The following is a 23,248-nucleotide window of genomic DNA, read 5'->3' as shown; positions in this document are numbered from 1 at the left end:
ACGGACGCGTCGTGTACGGATCCGCTTTCACTCTGCTTTCGATTTTGCTGCCTTGCGGACCAAACTAGCCAAGCACACAATCATGGATGCCACTCGTTTCAAAAGAAAGCGCCATTGCCATTTGCTGTTTACTTGCCCTAGCTAGCCTCCGTTGAAATCCTGCGATACGGATCAGCTCAAGCGGCCGGCGAAAATGTCGACAAAGAAGCTAGCCAAGTGAGTAGATGTGTGATAAACAATCGAGAGAGAGCGAGAGAGAGAGAGAGAGCGAGAGAGAGAGAGAGAGCGAGAGAGAGAGAGAGAGAGAGCGAGAGCGAGAGACAGACAGAGAGAGAGAGAGAGATCGTGCGTCAGATCTTTGCCACGGGCATTTTCGTGATGATCAGATAGGCTGCGTAAAGTTCGGCAGCCAAACAACCACTCATGTCTTAAAAGTACGATCGCGTCAAAGGTAAGCAAGGCTGCAGTATTCGCTTTAGCACCATCGGTTTCTGCGAATCATGTTTGCTGAATCTGCGAATCATGTTTGCTGAATCAATTTGTGTTTGAATTGTGAAAGATGACGTCTGATTATTTATACCTAATTGTGTCCAGAGAATTGGGCCTGCTGAGGCAGCATCGGCAGTCATCCGCGGCGCAAAAGAGGACTCTGCTGTCAAGTTAGTGACGTCATGAGACAAGAACGCTCATTTGGAATTCCCTAGCTGATTGTGTTTGATGTTTTGTATCAGATCAAATATTTTCATACCTGATTGTCATTGATTTTGAGTCCACATGTTGGCGAGAGAAAAACAACCTCACTCAAGAAATAAGTAAGTTTCCATTTTCAAAAGTGCCTTCTCATTGTTTTTGCATCGTCATTGTTTTGGTTTTCTCCTTGAGTCGAGTTCCCGGCCGTTCTTCTCAATACCTGCACGGGTGAGATGGAGTCGGAGTTTCACGCGTACGTTCAACCTCAGGAGCGGCCCACACTGTCAACTTTCTGCACCGAGCTCACCGGGATCACACAGGTGACCCACGGCAGATACGGACGGGAGTTGCTCCAAATCGAAAAAACAAAGCTCAATAAAAACACAAGCACGCCTTACAGATGCAGGTGGAGGCGGGGGTCCCGCTCCAGATTTGTCTGTCTCAGTTCGGCCGCTGGCTGCAGAAGCTGCGCCTGGAGAAGGGTGCCGTCTTTGCCGCCCGGCAACACAGCTCCTCGGCCCAGCCGCCCGGCCAAAAGCTCTGCGCTTTCCTCACGTGGTCAGGTAGAATATTCACCATCCAAACACGTGAATCCGTGATTGTGAGAAGGCGCTCGTCAGCAGATTGGGATCTCGGCGTTTGCTTGCGCTACGAGTGTCAACGCAAGCAGATCCACAAACCCCACGTGCTCAACAGCTGGATCGATTTGAGGAGCACGTACAGGGTACGTTTCAATTGCACTTCTTTGGGCAAACCAATTAGGGGGGGGGGGGGGAACGCTTACGTACGTTGTGTCGTTGAGAAGAGAGTCGATGGAAAGTTTCTGAAACGGCAACATTATTGCGCGAAAAGAATTGGACTCAACTTTTCTGGCGCCGTCCGGAGAGAGCGCCCCACCCCCACCCCGCCTTGTGCTGCCCGTGGCTTCAAACGTGATTTTCTCTCTTGTAGAAATTCTACGACAGGAAACCCCAAGGTCTGAACGGAGCACTGCAAGACGTGGGAATAGAGTTCTCTGGCAGAGAGCATTGCGGTACGGGAACAAGAGCTTCACCTCTACTCGTCCTTGTCAGCTCGTAACGATTCCATTTTGCTCTTCAGGTCTGGACGACGCCAGGAACACGGCTCGGCTGGCGGCCAGGATGATGAGGGACGGCTGCGTGATGAAGATCACAAGGAGCTTGGAGAGGGTGAGTGGACGTCCCATCTCACATGCCCATTCCTCAACTCCCGCCTCTTGCTCGCCACCGTCCTCCCCAGCGCACGCTTCTTTTAAATGAATCAAGTATGGATGTTTTTTGGGTTTTTTTTTTTCCCCCAGAAATAAAGTTGTAGTTGCAGTATACTGTACTTGAATAAAAATGTTTGTTTTTTTCTGAGATAAAAATGCCAATTTAAGGAGCACAAATTCATTGTTTTACAAGAGTAAAGAAGACAAATATGACCAAGAGTTGTTAGGTTACACAGGAATCGTTTTATTTGGAAGAATTCTTCAAAGCTCCCTACGTACTGTTGTCATCTTATCACAGACACCCTTGGCAGCCAAACCCGCGCTGACCGAAAATTGCCCAAAGGCCCCGGCCGGCCCCAACAGAGCAAGCCATCAGACTGCAATAAATAAAACAAGGTCCACCGAGGAAAACACGCTTCAGGTCCCAGACTCCCTTCAAAGCCGAAAGACACTTGTCGGTGGGAGGACAACACCGCTGTGGGGCGTCTGCAAAGAGGGCAACGGCCCGCTTCCGTGCTCCTCCGTCGTTGGCGGCCCGCAAATTCCAACCTCAAGGGAGGAGGAGTTCTGCGTGGAAGACGAGGACCGGTCCACGTACGACGACGTGGTTCTGGAGGATGACGCCGAGGGGGCGCTTGTTTCGCTCGACAACGCGGAGAATCGTGAGGCGAGCAAATCAAAAGAAGCCTACCCATTCAATGGCAACTGGGAGAGGGCGCCTGCCCCTGATGTCGCCATTGGCGTCGCCGCCCTTTCCACCACTGGGAAGGTGACGTCGCCACTGTGCCACTGTGGACGACGCGCCAAGTCTCTGCGGGTGTCCAACGGGGGACCCAATCAAGGAAAGGGCTTCTACTGCTGCGCCGGCCGCCGCTCAGGTGGCGGCGAGGAGACGGGGCCTACCCAAAATAAGCGGTGCCACTTTTTCCAGTGGGAGTCGGCCCTAAAGTCCAGGTGGTCTATTTCGACGTCTCACGTCAGAGCCACGCGGCCGCCTCCGAAGTCCATGTTGAGGAAGAGCTGGTAACGCTCAGGAAGTCATTTGAGGGCTTCACATTATGCTTGCAAGCCTGATGTGGAGGGGTGGAATGATTTGGGGGGGGGGGGAGGGGGGGAGTATTGCAGTTATTTATGCGTATAATATTTTTTACTTTTGAACAAAACAAGCAATCATTTAGATTGTACTCCAAGAAACAATAAAGATGTCACAGAGTCGACTCCCGCCCTATTTGGACGCCGTAACATGACAGAGCGGCGTAAATTGGTCTGTTGACCCTCATAGGCCTCCGTAGAAGTCCTGGTCTTTTGACTTGAGTGAGGGGTGTCCTTTTTCACCAAAGTTACATTTGCGAATATTTATCACAACAAAGAGCAAGTAAGTTGCGTGTGACCATTTTTTTCTTTCACTCGAAGTGTGACTCAATGAATACATTTGACGTTGTTGATCATTTACTTGGCGTAATTCTCGAAACGTTTGTCCCTCCGCTCATGCCGTCGAAGCCTCGTTTAAGCCCAATGAGGTGTCCGTCAATAAATTGCATATTCTCATATTTGACACCACTTGGGTAAGATTTGAAACGCAAATTTTGCGAACACGACCTCGACGAATCGAATTCTCTTTGAACTTTGCTTCGTGGTGTGCTTTTTGTCCGTCCTCGCACTCCGTAGAGTCCCTGCAAAACGTGAATGTAGCGTCCTTCCGTCACAGAGTGTGAGCGCACCTTTCTAGTAACACATTCAACTTGACTTGGATAAACCCTCGACGTCTTTTGAGATTGCGTGTCGCTTTTAAATCGCTTCGCAGCTTGCAGCCAAGCCCGCCGCCGCCGCCGCCGAGCTCAGCGGCTAACACACAGAGCCTCCAAAGAAAAACAAGTAAATATCATCCCGTTTATTAATAGCTGTCTCCAGTGACGTCATTGGCAAGATGTCGGAGGCGCAGAACGCGTTTCGGAAGCGCGGCAAGAAGCACTTCTTCGGCGCCCAGCATCACGCTAAACGCTGGAGGGGCTCCAGGGAGCTCGAGGTGGGCATGCAGGGCATCCTGATCACATGCAGCATGAACCAGAGGAAATGCGCGGCGGAGGCCTTCAACCTGCTCAGCGAGTACGCGGACAAGCTGTACGGACCAGAGAAGGTAGGTAGCTAGGTAGATAGATAGGTAGGTAGCTCAGCGTCTGTCACATTGGCTCTTACACTGTGACCTAGTCAAATGGTGAAAAGTGTTGACATGACAGTGAACATCAACTCAGCTTTTCCTCAAAGGTCACTTGCTCCAGTGAACTCGTGCTTTCCACAAGAGAGAAGGACTTGTTCAAACAAGAGCGACCGAGTGGCTTGCATTTTATTCGTCTTCATTTTATGACACTTTTAAGCTGACATTGACAACGTGCGACCTTTCCGCCGGCGGTCAGTTTGAAGAGGAAGCCGGAGAATGCAGCGAAGGAGAAAACGCCAAAGAAGAAGTTGACGTGGAGGACGCTCTGAAGAAAGAGGTGGCGCAGCTGCGAGCGGGCGGCGGGAGACAAGAGCGACGTTTCCAGGCCCTGGACAGCGGAGCCAACAACGTCATCTTCATCAGAACTCGCAATCTGGGTAAACGTCATCAATGCAGGGTCCAAGTCAGCTACGTAGGCTGCCCGCAATGTCCAAATCTGATGGATGGATGGATGGATGGATGGATGGATGGATGGATGGATGGATGGATGGATGGATGGATGGATGGATAAAGCTGACTTTGACTTTGAGTGGCGCGTTTTCATTTCTGCTACTCAAAACTGTAGAGTCCGACAAGCTGGTTCATCACATCTTGTCCGATCTGCACGCCACCAAGAAGAAAAAGACGCGCGTCATTCTCCGCATGCTGCCGGTGAGAAGCGAAAAATCAATCCGACAGTGTCCTACTTTTAGCAAGATGACTGCAACGCGCTTCTAGCAAGCGAGCAATCGTCATTTCTTTCATGTCAAGTATGTCGTGTGTCAAATCCACGCAGGTCACGGGCACGTGCAAGGCCTTCCCGGAGGACATGATGCGGTACATGTCCACCTTTCTGGAGCCTTGGTTCAAGAAGCCCAACCACGCCACCTACCAGATCGCCTTCAAGGCGCGTAACAACAGCCACAACAAGAGAGATGACGTCATCAAGGCCATAGCCGGTAGGCCGTGGGGGATTAGGGTTAGGTCTGTGTCTGTGTCTATGTCCATGTCTTCCTCCGCTTTTCATGGCTTTTCCCCACGTGTGTCGCTCGCAGGTCTGGTAGGCAAGCTGAACCCCAAGAACAAGGTGAACCTGACCCAGCCGGACCTCACCATCATCTTGGAGGTGATCAAGAGCGTATGCTGTGTCAGCGTGGTCCGCGAGTACACGCGCTACAGGAAGTACAACCTGCAGGAAGTGGTCAAAGACGAAGAGCCCAAGAAGGAGGACGCGGCCAAGGACGGCCAAGGCGACGACGCTGCTGCCGAACCGCCGCTTGCGGGCGGCTGCGAGGCGCTCAAGAAGGAGGAAGAGGACGCCGCTACCGAACCGGCGCTTGCGGGAGGCAGCCGGGCGCCCGAGAAGGAGGAAGACGCCGCCGCTACCGAACCGGCGCTTGCGGGAGGCAGCCGGGCGCCCGAGAAGGAGGAAGACGCCGCCGCTACCCAATCAGCGGTTGGGGGAGGCAACGCGGAGGAGTTGCAGCTAGCGGAGGAACAATCTGCAGTGGACGACCAGCAGGATAAGGCAGAAGGTGATGGAGAGTAACTGTTTGTTTTTAAAAGTTGATTTTTTTTCTTTGGGGGGGTCAAGCAAGCTTTGTAAGTCGTTTCTGCGCTGTCTTTTTAAACCTTCCAAAGTGTTTTTTTTTGTACTCGTGCGATTTGATGGTGGGTCAACATGTGTCACATTCTGTTTTTCTGTAAAGAAACGTCCAGAATTAAACATGGCTTGGCTCGTGTACATTTTTACCCCTTTTGTGCCCCAATGTTTTGATTTTCACGTTTGAGGCCATTGGCATTTATGCGTCTGCTCCACAAGCGGTAAAATGAGTATACATGACTGCTTTCCGTTAGCCAATTTATCGTTGAAGAAGCTCATGAAAATTTGTGGTTGCAGTTCAGCACGCATAATGCTAATTTGTGAATGAATAACTTGTGTGGTTTAATCAAATGTCAACAACCGTGCAAATGGAGGCACCTTTGCGATACGCTGATGTCTTTCTTCTTTCTACCTGAAGTGTTTCGAGAGGAGAAGGCGCGCTCCTTCTCCTACCCGAAGTGTTTCGAGAGGAGAAGGCGCGCTCCGTTTGCATGCGTGATTGGCCGTATTTTGCGTGCACTTAATTGGTTCGATTTCCACCCCAATCTCATGCAAGGTTTTTTTCCCTAACGGCAAACAGCTCCATTTTCAGTTCCTATACACCTTACGTGACAGAGCCAGTCGTTGGCATATGATGAGCTCAGCTCAGCTCAGCTCAGCTCTGACCTTCCACCACTGCCAAGTTGTACCTCTCTATGCATCATTTTGACAAGTTTAGCACCCTCAACTGGAATGTTTCAGCTTGGCGCTCAGCATAACGTTTTGATTTCCTCCATTCGTTGTCGTTCAGCTGCAATGCGACCCTTAAAAGTGGCTCTATGCTGTCCTTATTCTGGTGCGTCATCACGATTGTAGTTCAATGGTAGCCGCAGTGCTCCCGCGTGCCACCAGACGGCGCAAGACTTCCATTTACCATCACACAGTGACATCCTTTTACTTTCTTTTTTCAAATGAACGTTATAAAACGCATAGACGCATTTCTAGCGTGACCTTGCAGGACGATAATGCTCAGACTGAGCTCATCGTATTGTTTTCATGCATTTCAAACCACTCTTCCTACAGGTAAGAAGGCTAGCTGTCATGCTAATGGTTAGCTTCTGTTCAAATACGTACTGTTTGCGGTCAATTGTTTTGCTCGCCAAATTTTAGTTAAACTAAAGCAGTAGGAATTTAAAACTGTTTGCTATATTTATGTTGTAGTGACTAATTAAGCTCCCACGCGCCGCACGTACATATATATACTCATGCTAAACACGTTAACATGAGCGATATCAATAGTACAAGTGCATTGGGAGCTTAAGATCAGGGGATGCTTTGAGAATAATTGTCCATTTTTGTCTATGTGAAGCCCTTTGAGACTGTTTGTGATTTAGGGCTATACAAATCAACTTGACTTGACTTGACATTCTTAAGTTAAACTTTAGACAGCCTAGATTTCAAAAGTCCACTTGGCCCTCTCTAAATTTTAGATTTGAAAGAAGACCACACCACAATGAACGTTTTCAAAACTTTTCCCACCAGAAATTTGACCTTTAACCTGTTTAACTCAATTAGAATTTTTTAATGGGTTGTGCGTGTGTGGGGGGGGGGGGGGGTCAAATGAACCAGGATCAAGTGGAGGTGCAAATGCGCACACGCTTTTGGAACTGGAAATGTGGCATTTCAGGTTTGGCGATTGTTGAGATGTTTATTTAATCAGGAGAGCTAATCAGCCCAACACCATTGTCTGTTCCACTTTTGGGCTCAGTCGGTGCTCGTTACACTTTGGCGGGACCTTCGCTGACCCGGCGTCCGTTATCTCGCGCTCCCCAGAGTTGTCGTGCCTCCAATCAGCGTCACCCCGCAGACGAGTCAGACTTTTCCGATTCCATTAGCCAATTAGACGCGACTCGGGGACGCGACGGCGAGCATGCAGTGTAGCCAGCATCACGGTGGAATTTTAATGATGTGGCTGCCTTCAGCACAGTGAGAGCTGGCAACAACACAATTTGCTTCTGAGGACTATCCTCAGGCGACAACAACAATATCTAATGAGATTTAGTGCACGACGTGGACTTTGTAAAGAGTAATGAAGAAAGGGGCGCCGTGGAAGCCAACGGTCGGACTTGGCCTCCGAGGCCGCATCTAATGAAGCCTCGGCGGGCTGTCGGGGGCCAAGCGGGAGGCTGGCGACACGTCCGCGACGTTCTGCCGCGCTCTCCGGTCGAAATGTCACACGGCCGTGAAACAATGGCATCCTTGGGCATCCCCGGGGGTTCGGGGATTAGCCGCTGCGCTTCCATATTTGACCTTTATGAGCGGCTAAGTAGTGTTCTCCAGGGTCTCGTTTGTTTCGCCGAATGGTGAAGCCCCCCCCCCACCCACCCACACACACACACGCACACACACCCCTCTCCGGCACACATGCGCACACTCTGCACTATGCCCCGCCAGGAGTGCGTGAATCATTACAAAAGTAATTAGCCTCTCTGTCCGCTAGCTTGACGCTAAATGGTGTCTGTTTTGCGATGCTAAGCCTAAACACAGGTGGATTCTCTCACAGTTTCTCTACAAACATAAATGAATACATTCATACAGAACAAAATCTAGCCGACTTGTGGCCGCGATATGACATCTTTTCTGGAGAAGATATGGTTTTATTTTTTGATAGACAAAACAAATCTGCTGTAACAGATGCAGACTGTGTTCCACTATGCACTTGTTTGCATAATAGAGTGGCAGATGAGTGTCATTGTTATTTAAATGAGTCACCTCTCATGCCTGTGCGCGCATGTGTGTGTGTGTGTTGTATTTCTTACAGCGCAATTACGCTGGACAACTTGCTGCACAACAAGAAGAAAACCTATGATGACGTGCTCAATCTGGGATTTAGCCGCAAGCTGTTTTGTGGCGTGCAGGCAAGCGGGCAGGCAGGCAGGCAGGCAGGCAGGCAGGCAGGCAGGCAGGCAGGCAGGCAGGCAGGTGCTGTGGCTTCCTGCACACACACACACATTGCACTTTTGTTTATTTCCATTGTTAGTTTGGATGATGGCAACATTCTGGAGTGTGTGTGTGTGTGCGGGTGTGCGTCATCGGTCGGGAGGAGAGACAATTGATTGTACCAGTAGAAAAATGCTTATCAAGCCTGGGCAGCCCTCTATTAGACGATGCTACAGGTGGTCTATTGGGATTTTGCTGATTACGAGGGAAGTCAGTCATTTGTGGCGGAAGAAAAAGCCGAGCGGGAGCGCTATTAATGCGGCCCAATGACTTATCGTAATACCTGCGGCAATTTGCATGCAAATGACTGTTTACGGCTGACTGGGATCGTCAACGTGACATCGTCACTCGCGTGCCAGCGTCGACGGGATATTCAATTTGTCTGCGGCAAAGCGGCTGAAATGAAGGAGTGCCTCAAAAAGGTGCTCCTAACATGCTGATGGGGGGGGCTTTTTGTTCACTCAGCATACGTGTCAAAATGGCTGCAAAGAGACCCGCCAAAGGTTTAGCTCTGCCCACGTTGACCCCCATCGCCGTCCGTGTGTATTGGGCAAACAAAAGTCTCCAAGTCCCATGACGGGGAAGGCGGCCATTTTATCTTGAAGTGGCCTTTTCGGCCAAATTGTACTGCCGAGACATTCGAGGAGGAAAAAAACAAAATCATTGGCCTAACGTTTTGTCTTGAAAAAGCTCAATTCTGAATCCATTCTCTTGCTACTTTTCCAATCTTTTTTTTTCATTCTCATTATTCTCTGACTTTATTTCAAAGCCCCAAAAATGTCATCCTGTTTTTTTATTTTTTGGTTTTTGTACTTGTCGCTCCCTCCTAACATTGAAATGAAGCTCATTCTGTCAACGTCTTTGTCCTCCAACAAGACCTCATCAGATTGAATTGGCAGCTGAGGGTGACAGTGCAACATGTGCAGCGCGCGCACACACACGCACACACACTCACACACACGCAGAGCGAGAGAGGTGTCCCTAACAGGATTTGGGGACTGCTGCCCCCCAGCTGGAAGTCAGATGGGGAGGGCTGGGTGGCCTTCGTCCAGGGACGGAGGTAAGTAAGTGGCCCTTTATTTATCATGAAATGACTTTTTTAATCCAAATGCTCTTTTTTCTCCAAAGACTCATATTTTTTTAAATGAAACGTGATATTTTTTATACTCTTAAAAAAAAAATCTTTCCAACAAATCTTTGGAAAAATGGAACTTGAAAAATGTTCTCTTCAAAGTAATTGTCAGATTCTGACTTTGTGCGCAACATGTGTTATTGCACATACACACAGCTAACAGGATGTGGAGAATGGTAGCCATTTGCTGGAGGCGAGACAGGGAGGGGCGGCCGTCCGTCATCCAGGGAGCGTCACGCAAGTTGTCGGTGCCGGTGACGGTGCCGGAGCCGGAGCCAGAGCCGGAGCCAGTGCAGGAAGGCTTCAAAAAAAATCATCAAGGGTCTCAGCAGGGGGCCTTGGGGTACGCCCGCCCAACGGGCGCTGCTCTCCGTCATCCGAGCTCTCCTTATGCTCCATATTTCCACCCAGCCAGGGTCCGGCCCGACGAGCCCCCTTTGATGCGCTGCGTGATGATGTCATCGCGAGGGAGGGGAGCGAGGCACGATCAAAGGCGAGGAAAGGGGTGGGATGAAGATGCGGAGGAAGAGGAGGAGGAGAGGCACATCCAAGACAACAACGGGACAAAGATGGCGACGGCGTCCGCTGGCCGGCCGGCGGGACGTCCCCCGAAAACCTCCACCCGCGTCGGCACCCCCGTTGCTCCGCCTCGGGATGACTGGCGGAAGGAAGGAAGGAAGGAAGGAAGGAAGCGTGCGGTGGCGGCGGAAGGCCAAGCGCCGCCGCCGCCGTCGGCCTGGCACGGTAAGCCTCGCCGCCGTCGTCCGATCTCCGCCATCGCCTGTGCTCATGTTTTTCCCGTCCATTTTCTATTCTTTTTTTTTGTCCCTCTTTCATCGGGGTCCACTAATATAGGCCTCTCTTTGCCATCAAAGGCAGCACATCAATTGCCTTGACTCCCAAGTGTATGTGCAAGAGCCTTGAAGGAGAGACAAGGGGGAGAGAGAGAGAGAGAGACAGAGAGAGCCAGAGAGCGGGGAAAAAAGACAGACAGACCGACCAACCAAGCAACCAACCAACCAACGCCATGTTAGCAAAGATCAAGGCTCGCTTTCACGCCGCCTTTGCTTTCGGTCGGCGGCCGACGTGGCTTTCCCATCCCGTCCCAACTGTTTTTTCGGGGGGAGCCTTTCCTGGACGCGTGATGACAATGCGGGTAACAATATTTGAATAAGCAGCAGGAGGGCGGCCGGCTAATCCGGTGTGGCTAATCCAGCATTGGCGAGGGCCATCCCGGCCGTATTCAGCCGCGTCACAATGCGCGTCAGCGGGACGCCGTGGCGGATTTACACGGCTGGGAAAGGCCGACAGACGCGGAGAGCCGGCGGCCTCGTCGGCGCCGCTTTCTTACGTTTGCTGGGCGATAGCGCCGGCTAGCGAGCCGTGACGGCCCCTTTGGCGCTCCCGTGTCACACTCCTCTAGCATGGCAGCGCTCCAGCCCAAACGCATCTCCAATCAGACAACGCGCACGGATCGAGCCGCTTGGCTCGCCCTGAAGTCGACATTCTCGCGCCGTCGATTTTGTTGAATTCGTTTCGTGCCACCATTGTCATTCGGAACGCCGACCTGGCATTTGTGGAAACGGGCTTGAAGAATTTCACTTTGCGAGTTGACGTAAGCAACGTGGCGGCCGCGTACGGGTTCCGAGAACGCCAATGGCGTCGGGCGCGGGCGGCCGTGCGTGTGCGCCTGCCTCTTCCTCTGTGTTCTTCTCTAATTGGGCTTCATGAAGATTTGTGTGCAGCGTACGGAGACGGCGTGGGAGGGAGGGAGGGAGGGAGGAAGAGATAAGCTGGTTTCTGACAGGCCCTCCTCCGTACAGATGCCCAAATCTGCAGTGGCAGCTGGAACAAAGGACCCCCCCTCCGTCCCCCTCCATCCCCATCCCTCCCCCAGTCCGTCCGTCTCCGGACAAAACGCGGCCGTCTCCTCACTTTGGTGTCTCGCTGGCTGCTTTGTATCTTCATTGGAAGTGGCAGTCGCGCTCGCATGCTTGTCAGCGGTCAACGAGTGACGGCTTTGCCCGACGGCGAGCGACAGTGTGCCGCCCGCCGTCGGGCCGTCTGCTTCGACCCCTGGGATTGTTTTCCCCGAGGGATCCCAAAACTGCCGCGTATTGACTCGCATACTTTGAGATGCCCTCTGGGAAGTTTAGGGTAGGAAGAAAAAAAGCGCCGCCAAGTGGTCAGTGTACAAGGGCTCTTGTGCTGGCACATACGCGACTTGAGGCCGTGCGCGCGTGCGTGCGTGCGTGCGTGCGTGCGTCCGTGCGTGCGTGCGTGCGTGCGTGCGTGCGTGCGTGCGTGCGTCGGGGGCGCTGCACTTTGACACTGCTGTAAATATTCATGTTGTTGTGTTCTCAAGGTAGAGCAACTGATGCCGGGTGTATTAAAGCCCCCCGGTGCGATGACCTTTCTTCAGCCCAGAGCTCAGACGGCACGCACGCACGCGCACATGCACACGCGCGCACACACACACACACACACACACACACGGCGGAGGCTCATTATAGATTCATAAGTAGCAACGTGCCCCCAACGCTTCCTCACCAAGACACCATAAAGGTCAAGTTCAGCCTTCTCATTATTCCATCTTTGTCTCTCTCTCGCTCTCTCTCTCTCTCCTCGTCTCCGCGGGCAACTGCCGCAAACAATAACAACGCCACTAGTGTGTGTGTGTGTGTGTGTGTGTGCGCGTGCGTGCGTGCGTGTGTGCGTGCGTGCGTCGGAGTGATGTGCATAGACTTCCATAACGAAGCTTGCGTGCTAGCCGCCCGCCAAGGTCTGCCAATCAAGCCAAGCAAGCCTTCTGACATGGAGAAGCACTTTTGATTTGAGAGCCCATTGTGGTGTGGTGTGGTGTGGCGTGGCGTGGCGGATGTCGGAAAGCAGCCCCCGCCTAGACCAAGCCGTCCAACTTCTTATGAAGTGACATGGTCCGTAGCGTTGGCGTCTTTAGTGCCCACCAATGGGCTGAGCGCTTGGGCTTAACTGGCGCTCGACACGTGTTTGTATCTACTATAGGTGTGTACGCTTGTTTGTCAAAGGCTACGCTCCATCGCCACGAGACAGCAGCAGCCAGGCCTGGTGGACCTGTGCAAGTGTGTGGACCCCACCTGATGCTCCGTGGTGAGCCATTCCATTCAAATCTTTAATTGGACTGTCCTCATTGAAGCGTGCCAGTGCATTGGGGTCTAACGTCTCTCTCGCTCTCACTCGCGCTCTCTCTCGTGCTCTCTCCCTTTGTCTTTCTCTCTCTCTCTCTCTCCCCCTCCCTGCCTCCCTCCCTCTCTCTCTCTCGCTCCTCTGATGAAGGCCGGGCGGGATGGCACTCTGCCCGTCCGACTGAATGACTGACAGCCGCAATGAGACTGGCGGGCGGCGTGACGCGGCGGAAGAGGACGGGATCCCCTCTCAACTGACGGCAGGCAGGGCAGGGCAGGGCAGAGCGGAGCAGGGCAGGGCAGGTCCGACACTACAGGTGAGAAGACTTTTTTTCCTTTTTGTCGAAAGGTGCACGGATGGATTAGCAGCTCTTGAACTCGCTGTCGGGGTTGCGGGGTGACCGTGTTGACCGACCGGAGCGTTGTCGGCGAGTAGCCGAACGGACAGAACCGCAACGTGTCCGACCGACCGACCGACCGACCGACCGACATTTTACCGCTTCATCGACCATCGTTGACAACTAGGTTCTTTTTTTTCCTTTTGTCACTTAGACACAGGTGCTATTATTATTAGCAGCATAGGCTTCTGTATTTATCAATAGTTGAACCCCCCCCCCCAAATTAGAGGACATGTGGCTCTTGCATGAAGTCATGAAATTGATCATAAACAGACATATGTTCAGATGGAAAATATACAAAATAAAAGATAGCAAATGCAATGTTAACATTGAAAATATGATATCATTTACTGCTTTTATTGAGGTACATTCGCCTAAAATGGTTTCAATTTGAAAACAAATATGACTTAATCAATGAAATAAATCCAAAAATCGTTTTTGAACAATCAGAAATCTGAAAAAAAAAAGACAAATCTGAATCCTGGATAGCATCCCTGGCAATGAAAGAAGCTTTAAGTCGTGCATAAGTCCAATTGTCAAGTACAAATACCGACACGAGAAATGTTCCGTTCTGCACGTCGCAATTCGACGGATGGCCACTTTGGCGTGCGCGTGCACTTAGGCGCACAAGCACGCGCGCGTCTCTCTCTCTGTCTCTCGCTCTCTCTCTCTGTCTGTCTCTCTCTCTCTCTCTCTCTCTCTCTCTCGCTCGCTCGCTCGCTCGCTCATCATTGCTTGCCGTGGAGCCTTTCGGCCACCATGGGGAGTTTAAGTTGAAGGGGAGGGAGGGGTCCAAAGACGTCGGCTTCATTTCTTGTTTCTTTTTCCCCAACATTGACGCCAATGAAGTCTTCCTTATGCCGCCTTGCGGAGCACGCACTCGGTGGCAGTCTCCCCAATGCGGTACGACACGGGGAACAGCCTCTCAGAGACGGTAAGACTTTTTCTGTGCTCGCGCGCGCGTGTGTGAAGCAGAAAAACACCGTGTGTGTGTGTGTGCGTGCGTGCGTGGAGGAGGAGGGGGGGGTCTCTCTGAGCTCATGCTAACTAGCATGCTAAAGTAGCTAACGAGCCAGCAGCTCGAGTGGAAAACGTGCTGCTCCGCTCTTTTTTTTTTTGTTTTGTTTCTTGTTCATGTCGCGGGCCACTTTGGGCACTTTTGGGAACCTTTATTGTTTTTTTCCTCGATTAAAATAAGAGACCGTGCAAGTGGCGGAGGAGGGGGTGTTTGCTTTTTGATTCTCATTCAGGCCGTTTTATGTAGTTGTGGAGTTTGTTGCTGTGCTCCCCCCACACCACACCACACCACACCACACTACACCGCAGCGCAGCACAGCACAGAACAGTACAGCACCCCATCCCCAGGCCAAGCCAACCCAAGCCAGGCCGGGCCGGGCCGGGCCGGGCCATCCCATCCAATCCCCCATCCATCCATCCATCCATCCATTGCTCCCTCCATTGCTCCCTCCGTCCCCCAGGCCGCACAGCGAGCGCCCCTCTCGCCAGGCCCAAGATGAATGAGCTTGTCACTTCAAAGGCAGGCTTGGCACACTGTTGGTGGGCACGGCTTCAAGGCTAGTTAGCCACCTAGCACTAGCTTGTTAGCACCTTCGCCTAACTTAGTCGCTCGCAGCGTCTTGGAGTTGCTATCAACGGGGCTCCCTCGAAAAGTGGACTTTTGCTGACTTTTGTGTCTTTGACGCGGCATCTTCGAACGTTAATCGGCGGCAGCAAACTTTTGCTAACTGTCACCACCGGATAGAATGCGAGATCGTGCTGCTGGCTGTTGTTTGTTTAGCAAGGCTAGTAGCATTCCGGCTATTCTTGTATGCATTGTGCCATGTTGTGTTTGTTTCACACGGCACGGTAGCCGGCTGCTTGCTTGCCTGCCTGCCTGCTTGCCTGCTTGCCTGCATGGTCTTCAGAGCCTTCCTCATGAACATATGCACTTTAAAATGCACAGACTCGGCAGCTTGATTCCAGCGTCCTCGCTTTCAGACGTACTATATTTTTATGATCGATCATTTACAAGACTGCCAGCGCGCTTTAAGGAGGTTTCCAAGTGTCACTTTCCCCGAGACAAATATGAAGAAAGTTACAACCAATCTGGTGATAAACATCTTAATGTACAGTCAATTGGAATGGAGATCTTGGGTGACTTGTTTTTTTTCTCCTTTTTTCCAATTTTTACAGTTGTCCCAAGTTAACTTTCTTTGTCATTTTTAGGGGTGTGACAATTTGATAAAAGCTGATTTGACGACGCATGTCTCGAGTTGTCTCAAAGTTGATGAAGTCAAATAAACATTGTTCTGGTTTGCTTACAAGCCTTGTTGTTATCCTATGCGCCAAAGGTTGTTAAGGGGAAAGAAAGCTTGCCAGAAACTCAAACCGACAACCCGCCGTCACAATGCGCTTATTACGGCGTGGTTTCATCTGGCTCCCAAACGTGCATCGAAGAAAAACCTACGAGGGAGCAAACGCTTTCTACGTTGTTAGAATGCACGAGGAAGGAATAAAGATGGCACACTTCTGAGGCATTTGAGTTCAAGTACTTGATAAAAGTCATGGCATTAGCGTGGGAAATATGAGCCGCAAGAGGATTGTTAGCAACGGCGTAAGAATAGCTATCCAATTTGCCAAGGCCATAAGAATAGATGGGACGAAATGATTCCCTTTGTGACACCGACCGTTATTCTCGTCTCTCTTTTTGCAGGGTGACTCGTTTGTCCGCAAAATCATCACTGCCGGGGCGAGTGTGACCTCTGCCGCCGTGCGCAACCGCAGACATGAGCGTCGTCAGGGACTTGCACGGGATCGGCTTCAGAGGAGGCGGGGCGCTGGCCCATTTCACGGAGGATGCGCCGCGGCCGCCGGTCCCCGGCGAGGAGGGCTCTGACGTGGAGGCGCCCGCCCAGTCGGCGGCCGCCCGTCCCGGCGCGCCGGCCCAAACGCCCGGCTTTCCTCTCCCGCCGTCGGCCAAGACGGCCGACTCGTCCTCGGCGACGCCCCGCCGGCCCGACCTGGACCTGGGCTACGAACCGGAGGGCTCGGCCTCGCCCACGCCGCCCTACCTGAAGTGGGCCGAGTCGCTGCACTCGCTGCTGGACGACCAGGAAGGCATCCAGCTCTTCCGCAACTTTCTGTGCCAGGAAAGCTGCGCCGACCTGCTGGACTTCTGGTTCGCCTGCTCCGGGTTCCGCAAGACCAGCCCGGAGAAGCGGGCCAAGCTGGCCAAGGCCATCTACAGGAAGTACATTGTGGACGGCGCCGCCATCGTCTCCCGGCAGATCAAGCCGGCCACCAAGAGCTTCATTCGAGACTGCGTGGGGAAGCCGCATCCCGACCCCGCCATGTTTGAACAGGCACGTTTTCCCAGTCGGCGCCATTGCATATTTGACAGGGCGCAGTCGTGTTGCTGCTGTCCTTTGTCAGTGAGTCGTGGCCCGTTTGACGCGTTTGTTTATTTGCACATCAGCCTTCCTTTTCTCCCCGCTTTGCATTTGACGACCACTCGCCAAAGTTTACGTACGACTCCCTCCGTTGTCCGTCTCGCGCCGCAGGCCCAGACGGAGATCCAGGCCGCTATGGAAGAGAACACCTACCCTCTGTTCCTCAAGTCGGACCTGTACTTGGAGTACACGCGCACGGGGGGCGAGAGCCCCAAGCTCAACCCCGGCGAGCGGAGTCCGTCGTCCGAGCCCGCCAAGCCCGCGCCGGGCTGCCTGCCCACCCTGGCGGAAGACGAGGAGTGGAGGTGAGCGCCTGCTCCGGCCACCTGCTTTGAACCAAAGGAAAATCATCACCAAAAATGTGACTTGTTGAAGATGTGGAGGCGGGCAGAGGGAAGCGGAGCGAGACAAAGACCAGTGCGGGGGGGACACGCCGGCGGGAAGGCTGACCCGCAGCCTGCTCATGCAGAGCGCTCCGCACAGGACCTCCACCGGCAGGCGGCGGCAAGACACCAGCGAGTACAGGTGGGTCTCCGAAGCGGAGTGAGCCGAACAAAGGCTGCGCTCGCCAGCGCTCTCTCGCGCGCTCGCCAGCGCTCTCTCGCGCGCTCGCCAGCGCTCTCTCGCGCGCTCGCCAGCGCTCGCGCGCTCGGCAGCGCCCCAGACCCCATCGGCCGGCCATCTTTTTTTGCTTGAACTGATGGGTGTTTTTCTCTTTTGCAGACCCTGGAGAGAGCCGGTGAACCCTTACTACGCCAACATGGGTTACGCCCGCGCCCCCGCCACCAGCGCCAACGACAGCGAGCAGCAGAGCATGTCGAGTGATGCCGACACCATGTCGCTGACCGACAGCAGCGTGTAAGTCGGTTAGGGTTAGGGTTAGGGCCCGCTTCCCATCGCCACCCGTGTTGAGTTGCCTCGCCCCCTTTCTCTCTCTCTCTCTCTCTCTCTCTCTCTCTCTCTCTCTCTCTCTCTCTCTCTCTCTCTCTCGTGCGCGCAGAGATGGCGTTCCTCCGTACCGATATCGCAAGCAGCATCGCAAGGAGATGCATGAAAGTGCCAAAGCTAACGGACGTGTGCCCCTACCTCATATACCCGTGAGTAGATGCTCTCAGCCTTCTCTCAAATAACATCATATCCAAAGGAGAGAAAAGACGGCAAATGTGTGCAATTGTGCGTGCCACACAGCGCACGTACCGCATGCCAAAGGACATCCACGTCGAGCCCGGAAGGTTTGCGGCCGAGCTCATCCGGAGGCTGGACATGGTTCTCCGGGAGCGGGAGGCCGAGGAGCGACTGGAAGAGAGGCTGAAGCGAGTGCGACTGGTGAGCGTGCGCTAACGAGGGCGCCGTCGGTCCAGCCCCTCGCCATTGCTAACCGACGTCAACACGCACAGGAAGAAGAAGGCGACGACGCCGACGTCGGCACCTCTGTGCCCTCGCACGGCATTTTGCTCCCGCTCCCTTCGTCCTTCCCGCCCCTCTACGGCGCCCACTACTCTGAGAACGCGGCGGCGGCGTCTGTCGCCGCCTACGGCGGCCTGGCCTCCATGGGGGACGCGCACGACGACGACCCGGAGTCCATCTTGGACGAGCACGTGCAGCGGGTCATGAAGACGCCGGGCTGCCAGTCGCCCGGCGCCACCAACGTGGCCTCGGGAGGGGGAGGCCGACACACGCCGCCCAAATCGTCACGGTCGCCCGACGGGGGCATCGGCCCGCCGCACCGGGTGGGGGGGCACGGGCTGCCTGCCGCCGGGGTCAAAGGTGAGCGGCTGCAGGCTCAAACCGAACAGAACTCTCTCTCCCATCAAGAGATACAATTGCTTTTTGCATTGGTCCGTATCAGTGAACTGTCGCTGGACCCGCTTGCTAATCATTGCAAGTCGTTTCTTTTGTTTGATTGTCACATAATGTACTAAAATGCCGCCACCGTTCTGGCTCGGTGTCAGGTGCGCATCATCACAAGCAGCTGTACCATCACCGAGCACGAGAAGGCCCGGAAGAGGCAGCGGGCTCCCGGTCGCAGCCCAACTTCCCTTGGACCGGCGAGCCGGGCCTCCAGTACGCCGCCCGCAGCCGCAACTACGCCGACGGCGCCGGAGCCAGCACCCTGGACGCAACCGGCAACAAGTAAGAGCCCCGGCTCTCGCGTCTTTCCGGCCTCGACCGACCGACTGACCGACCGACCGACCGACCGACCGGGCTCGCTGCGCCTTGTTTTGCAGCAGTAAAGGAAGCACGCTGTCAAGGCGAGGCAAGAAGCCGTCGGACGCCTCGGGCAAAGTCGACGACGGCCGCGGGATGGACGCCCAGGTGCCGCTGGAGGATCTGGAGAGGAACCAGAAGATCCTCCAGTGGATGATGGAGGGCGACAGGCAGAGAAAAAGCTCCCACGGGTGAGCCCCGCCCCGCCCTGCAAACATGACAACACAAATCCAGGTGCGCAGTGGATCCCCAAAAGGAGAAAGTAGAGGCCAAGAGCTTTGCTGTCACAGGAAAGTTGGAGAGATATGCTAGAAGGGGTTTTGCATTGCTCAAACAAAAATGGATTGGATTTGTGCTTGCTCTTGAATGATTGCTCGTACGTAGCTAAAACATGTCAAACACTGATCACACAAATCAAAAAGCCGCTCGTCTCGTGAATGAGAACGAGGACAACACAAGTAATGCAAACGCCGCCCCGAGATGGGACAGATTGCTTTGGTTGACTCCGTCCTGACCCACCCACCCACTGACCGAGCGAGCGAGCGACCGATGAGCTGAGCTGAGCTGAGCTGAGCTGAGCTGACGGTCTGCTCCTCTTTGCAGCGGCAGCGCCAGCAGCTCCCGGCGGACCGGGGGCAGCAGCGAGTCGCCGCGCCCGGCCTCGGTGGAGCGCCCCGGGGCCGTCCACCCCTGGGTGTCGGCCCAGCTGCGCAACAACCCCTCCTCGCCCTCGGCGGCCCAGGCGCAGCCCTCGCACCCCTTCGTCCAGGACCCTGCCATGCCGCCCAACTCGGCGCCCAACCCGCTCACGCAGCTGGAGGAGGCCCGGCGGCGACTGGAGGAGGAGAGGCGGAGGGCGGCCATGCAGCAAGCCAAGCTCAGGTGGGCCTTCAGGCGTGTGCGCGCGCGCGGGCGTGCATGGGGCGTGCGGCGGCTGACGCACCTTTCCGCCCACCGCAGCAGGCACAAGTCTGGCAAGCGGCAAGTGTGCGACAACATGACGGTGGCCTACTACTTCTGCGGAGAGCCCATCCCGTACCGGACCTCCGTCAAGGGCCGGGTGGTCACCTTGGGCCAGTTCAAGGAGCTGCTCACCAAAAAGGGCCACTACAGGTGAGGTGGAACGAGGGGCAACTCCAATATACGTGGCGGATGCCTTTCCTAAATTGCGACGCTCATCTGGTATGAATGACAAGTTCTTTTGGAACGTGAATCTCTCCGTTTTTTCCTTAACAGAGGAATAGCTCTTAAATTTTCCTCATAGAGCCACTTATAGTAAATGTCATTGTTCTCACGAGAACATTTTCTTACCGTTTTTCCTCGTATGTCGCTTGAAACAAATTCCGGGAGACATTGTTATAAAATGAGATTATTTTCCTTTAAAAACGGTGCCACCAATCATCAAAGTACACTGGACAAAAGTTGTCGTCTTTGTGCTTTGGGTGTCTCTGCGAACGTCCGCCGTCTCAAGACTCAGTCGCTGGCTGAAAATGAAGTCGCGTTGAATTTTCCTCCAGGTTTTACTTCAAGAAGGTGAGCGACGAGTTCGATTGCGGCGTGGTGTTTGAGGAGGTGCGCGACGAAGAAGCCATACTGCCCATCTTCGAGGAGAAGATCATCGGCAAGGTGGAGAAGGTGGACTGAGAAGTCGGGCGGGAAAATACCACGGCAGGCGAAGCGGCATGTGGAGATGGAAGGGATGGACAAAGTGAAGTTTTGTCACCTTTGTCTAAAATGGCCACCGCCCCGGACAAATTGGCAGCGGATGATGTCATCTCGCGGACCGTCACTAACCATGCTGCTACTTCAACACGGAAATACCTTCGACCCTTGAACCTGCAGCTCGATTCTTGGCGGAACCGAGGGAAGGACGTACGCAAGTCATGCGGGACGTCGCCTGGCCGGCCAGCGGGCAGGCGGGCAAGTTCTCCACACAACCAAAGCTACGTTTTTTTTTTTTTTTTTTTTGGTTGCGTTGTGTTCAAATTGATCTATGAATTGTGTATGTACAAGGTATGGTACTATTCGTGCAGCCTAGTTCGGACATATCTCCTTGGGTTAATGCCCCCCCCCCCCCCCCCCCCCCCCCTCCGCTTCTACCTAATTGCGTTGTTTTCTGCCACCCCTGGCAGATTTTGTCCGACTTTGTCCAATCCAGCCAAAGAACGCAATGCTGCGCAGGTCCTGTTAACCGCCAGGAGTCGGAAAGAGCAGTGTCGCTCGCAGGATGTTGCCCCCACTGTCTTAGACTTAGACTTAGACTCAGACTCTCATTTGACTATTCACAGTTTGGGACTCCAGTGCAAATTGTCGTCTCTTAATTAGGGATGGGCGAGTATCGACAGCGGCCATCGTCTCGCCGCCGATACCGGTCCAATTGGTACTGGCCGCGTTGACCGATACCGGTATCTGCAGGCCTACCTATTGTAGCAACTAGGAATTGGAAGACTAGAAAGCTGCCAATCATTTCTTGTCGTTTTAAGGAACTTGCAACACTTGGGTATAAAACATTTTACATAGCAAACGTTTTAGTGGTATTGGGGACTACTCAAGAACTGAGTATTTGTACTGGTATCGGTCTGGGGGGACTGTTTCACACAACTGCATAAAAAGGGGTATTTTTTTTTTTTTTGTACTTATTATTATTATTATTATTATTATTATTACACGGGTGTACTATACCCAAGTGTGCATCACTCCAGAGTAGATTGGGGGAAATGTAGTATTTGACAAAAACTGAAACCAGAAACTCTCGAGCTCCGACTCTCATCCGAAATTCCCGTTATCTGATCGCCTTGACGGCAGCAAACGAGTTGCGGTGGGTTCCAAACGTCCTCCTCTAACGGCCGAAAAGATTTTCTTTTTCGTTCAAAATAACTCATTCGAATCCCGCATGGAATTGCGGCCAAAGGTCGCATCCTGGTCGGCTCGTGTGCCTTTTAGTGCTGTAAATAGTAACAAGGCGGATGCCGATAGCCAATTTGGGTTTGATTCCGAGCTCCGGTTTTGCAAGTCGCAGGACCTCTGAAAAAAGTGCCACGAATAGTCCAAAAACATGGTACATGCTTTCAAGACATGTTATGCCTACGAGCAGCTACACTTAAGACAAGCACGCGCATCCAAATTTCTTCATGGGGAAAAAAAATGATTTGGACAAACCGCTGTTTAAGATCTTATTCGACTCAATGTTGAGAAATGATGACAATGTCCAATTCAAATCATGTACAGTATGTTCCACATTTTTTGTAAGTGAATGAAATGTATTGTCATTGCAAATTTTCTATAGACACGCTTTCAAAACATTGCATGCCTACTTTTAAACGTGTAGGAAGAAAAATTGGATGCTATTTCACAGACAGCAACTATATTTGCTATATTACCTTGAGTCAGATGAAAAGTGCACATCGCAGGTAGACTATTTCCTTTGTTTTGTTTTATTTAACTAAGATTTAAAAAAGAGTTCAAATTTGGGCCCCCGCAAAAAAATGGGATCTATTGGTCTAGCGATGTAAAGTTACCCGTCATTGAAGGCAGCAAATTTGTTCGAATGTAAAACCGAATTTGGGAAGTTGAATGTATTATTATGATGATTATTATTTCATCGACTGTGTGCGTGTCATGGTTAGCATTTAAAAAAAAAAAAACGTACATTCGAATGTGTGGACCTCTGGAAAAAGTCGGCGTCCCAAACTGACGTCAACCTATGCCTTTATACATTTTTAAAAATGATTTGTTTATGAAAAAATAATTTGAATACTAAGCATGTTCTGTACTTGTAACTGCCTTGCTAGTGGGGTTTTTTAACACTAGCTAACATCTCGTCCTTGTTTCTGAAAAACAGTGCCTTTTTATCCTATCTTTATTTTTGTTGATAGAAAAAAAACAGCCTATTATTTTCCCACTGCTTAATTAGTTTCGCTTCTCACTTGTCGCTGTCATCCGGTTTTCTGTAAATATGTACATTATCATTTCATACACGCGCCACCGCAAGATGTCCCTGTGCCGGTTCCACTTGTACATTTCTTTTCAAAAAAGGTACTTCCTAAATAAAGATGTTGGCTAAATGCTAGTCTTGCTACATCGTCAGAAGTGACTCTGGATGAACAAACGGGTAAGAGGTTGTGCTACGGCAGTGAGCCAATTTCATCAATGGATGGCGGGAATAGCCCAGGTGTCGCTCTAAAAAGACCACCGAAG

The 23,248-nt window shown here is 52.5% G+C and overlaps 3 protein-coding genes across 16 annotated transcripts; all 3 read left to right on the top strand.

The window, feature by feature from the left end:
* The first annotated feature begins 24 nt into the window (after positions 1–24).
* eri2 (ERI1 exoribonuclease family member 2) lies at positions 25–3,138 on the top strand. Its single transcript, XM_049720641.2, has 9 exons — positions 25–216; positions 595–659; positions 732–812; positions 883–1,010; positions 1,091–1,253; positions 1,314–1,414; positions 1,642–1,723; positions 1,792–1,880; positions 2,220–3,138. The coding sequence occupies exons 1-9, from the start codon at positions 194–196 to the stop codon at positions 2,946–2,948; spliced, it is 1,461 nt and encodes a 486-aa protein (XP_049576598.1). The 5' UTR covers positions 25–193; the 3' UTR covers positions 2,949–3,138.
* A 38-nt stretch (positions 3,139–3,176) lies between these two features.
* On the top strand, positions 3,177–5,870 carry thumpd1 (THUMP domain containing 1). 4 transcript variants are annotated; one of them, XM_049720652.2, is made up of 6 exons: positions 3,177–3,296; positions 3,823–4,058; positions 4,297–4,516; positions 4,705–4,790; positions 4,915–5,077; positions 5,174–5,870. In XM_049720652.2, the coding sequence occupies exons 2-6, from the start codon at positions 3,849–3,851 to the stop codon at positions 5,665–5,667; spliced, it is 1,173 nt and encodes a 390-aa protein (XP_049576609.1). In that variant the 5' UTR covers positions 3,177–3,296; positions 3,823–3,848; the 3' UTR covers positions 5,668–5,870. The 4 variants fall into 4 exon arrangements, with proteins under 4 accessions (XP_049576609.1, XP_049576610.1, XP_049576612.1 ...); XM_049720653.1 differs by lacking the exon at positions 3,177–3,296 and adding an exon at positions 3,357–3,486; XM_049720654.2 differs by lacking the exon at positions 3,177–3,296 and adding an exon at positions 3,508–3,632.
* A 747-nt stretch (positions 5,871–6,617) lies between these two features.
* On the top strand, positions 6,618–23,120 carry LOC125968987 (axin-1). Of its 11 annotated transcripts, none has more exons than XM_049720601.2 (18): positions 6,618–6,783; positions 8,522–9,760; positions 9,989–10,175; positions 10,244–12,768; positions 12,857–12,961; positions 13,148–13,313; positions 14,244–14,328; positions 16,108–16,756; positions 16,955–17,148; positions 17,219–17,368; positions 17,567–17,701; positions 17,844–17,940; positions 18,032–18,169; positions 18,241–18,610; positions 18,796–18,976; positions 19,072–19,242; positions 19,655–20,164; positions 20,569–23,120. In XM_049720601.2, exons 8-18 carry the CDS (start codon positions 16,181–16,183, stop codon positions 20,693–20,695), a joined length of 2,649 nt encoding a protein of 882 aa, XP_049576558.1. In that variant the 5' UTR covers positions 6,618–6,783; positions 8,522–9,760; positions 9,989–10,175; positions 10,244–12,768; positions 12,857–12,961; positions 13,148–13,313; positions 14,244–14,328; positions 16,108–16,180; the 3' UTR covers positions 20,696–23,120. The 11 variants fall into 11 exon arrangements, with proteins under 11 accessions (XP_049576558.1, XP_049576557.1, XP_049576556.1 ...); XM_049720600.2 differs by having other exon boundaries at positions 8,522–10,175; positions 10,244–10,576; positions 10,688–12,768; XM_049720599.2 differs by having other exon boundaries at positions 8,522–10,175; positions 10,248–12,768.
* Positions 23,121–23,248: the final 128 nt, after the last annotated feature.

The sequence above is a fragment of the Syngnathus scovelli genome, chromosome 5, assembly GCF_024217435.2.
Source record: "Syngnathus scovelli strain Florida chromosome 5, RoL_Ssco_1.2, whole genome shotgun sequence".
Lineage (NCBI taxonomy): Eukaryota > Metazoa > Chordata > Actinopteri > Syngnathiformes > Syngnathidae > Syngnathus > Syngnathus scovelli.
The sequence above is the reverse complement of the archived record's forward strand: the minus strand, read 5'-3'. Positions and strand labels throughout refer to the sequence as shown.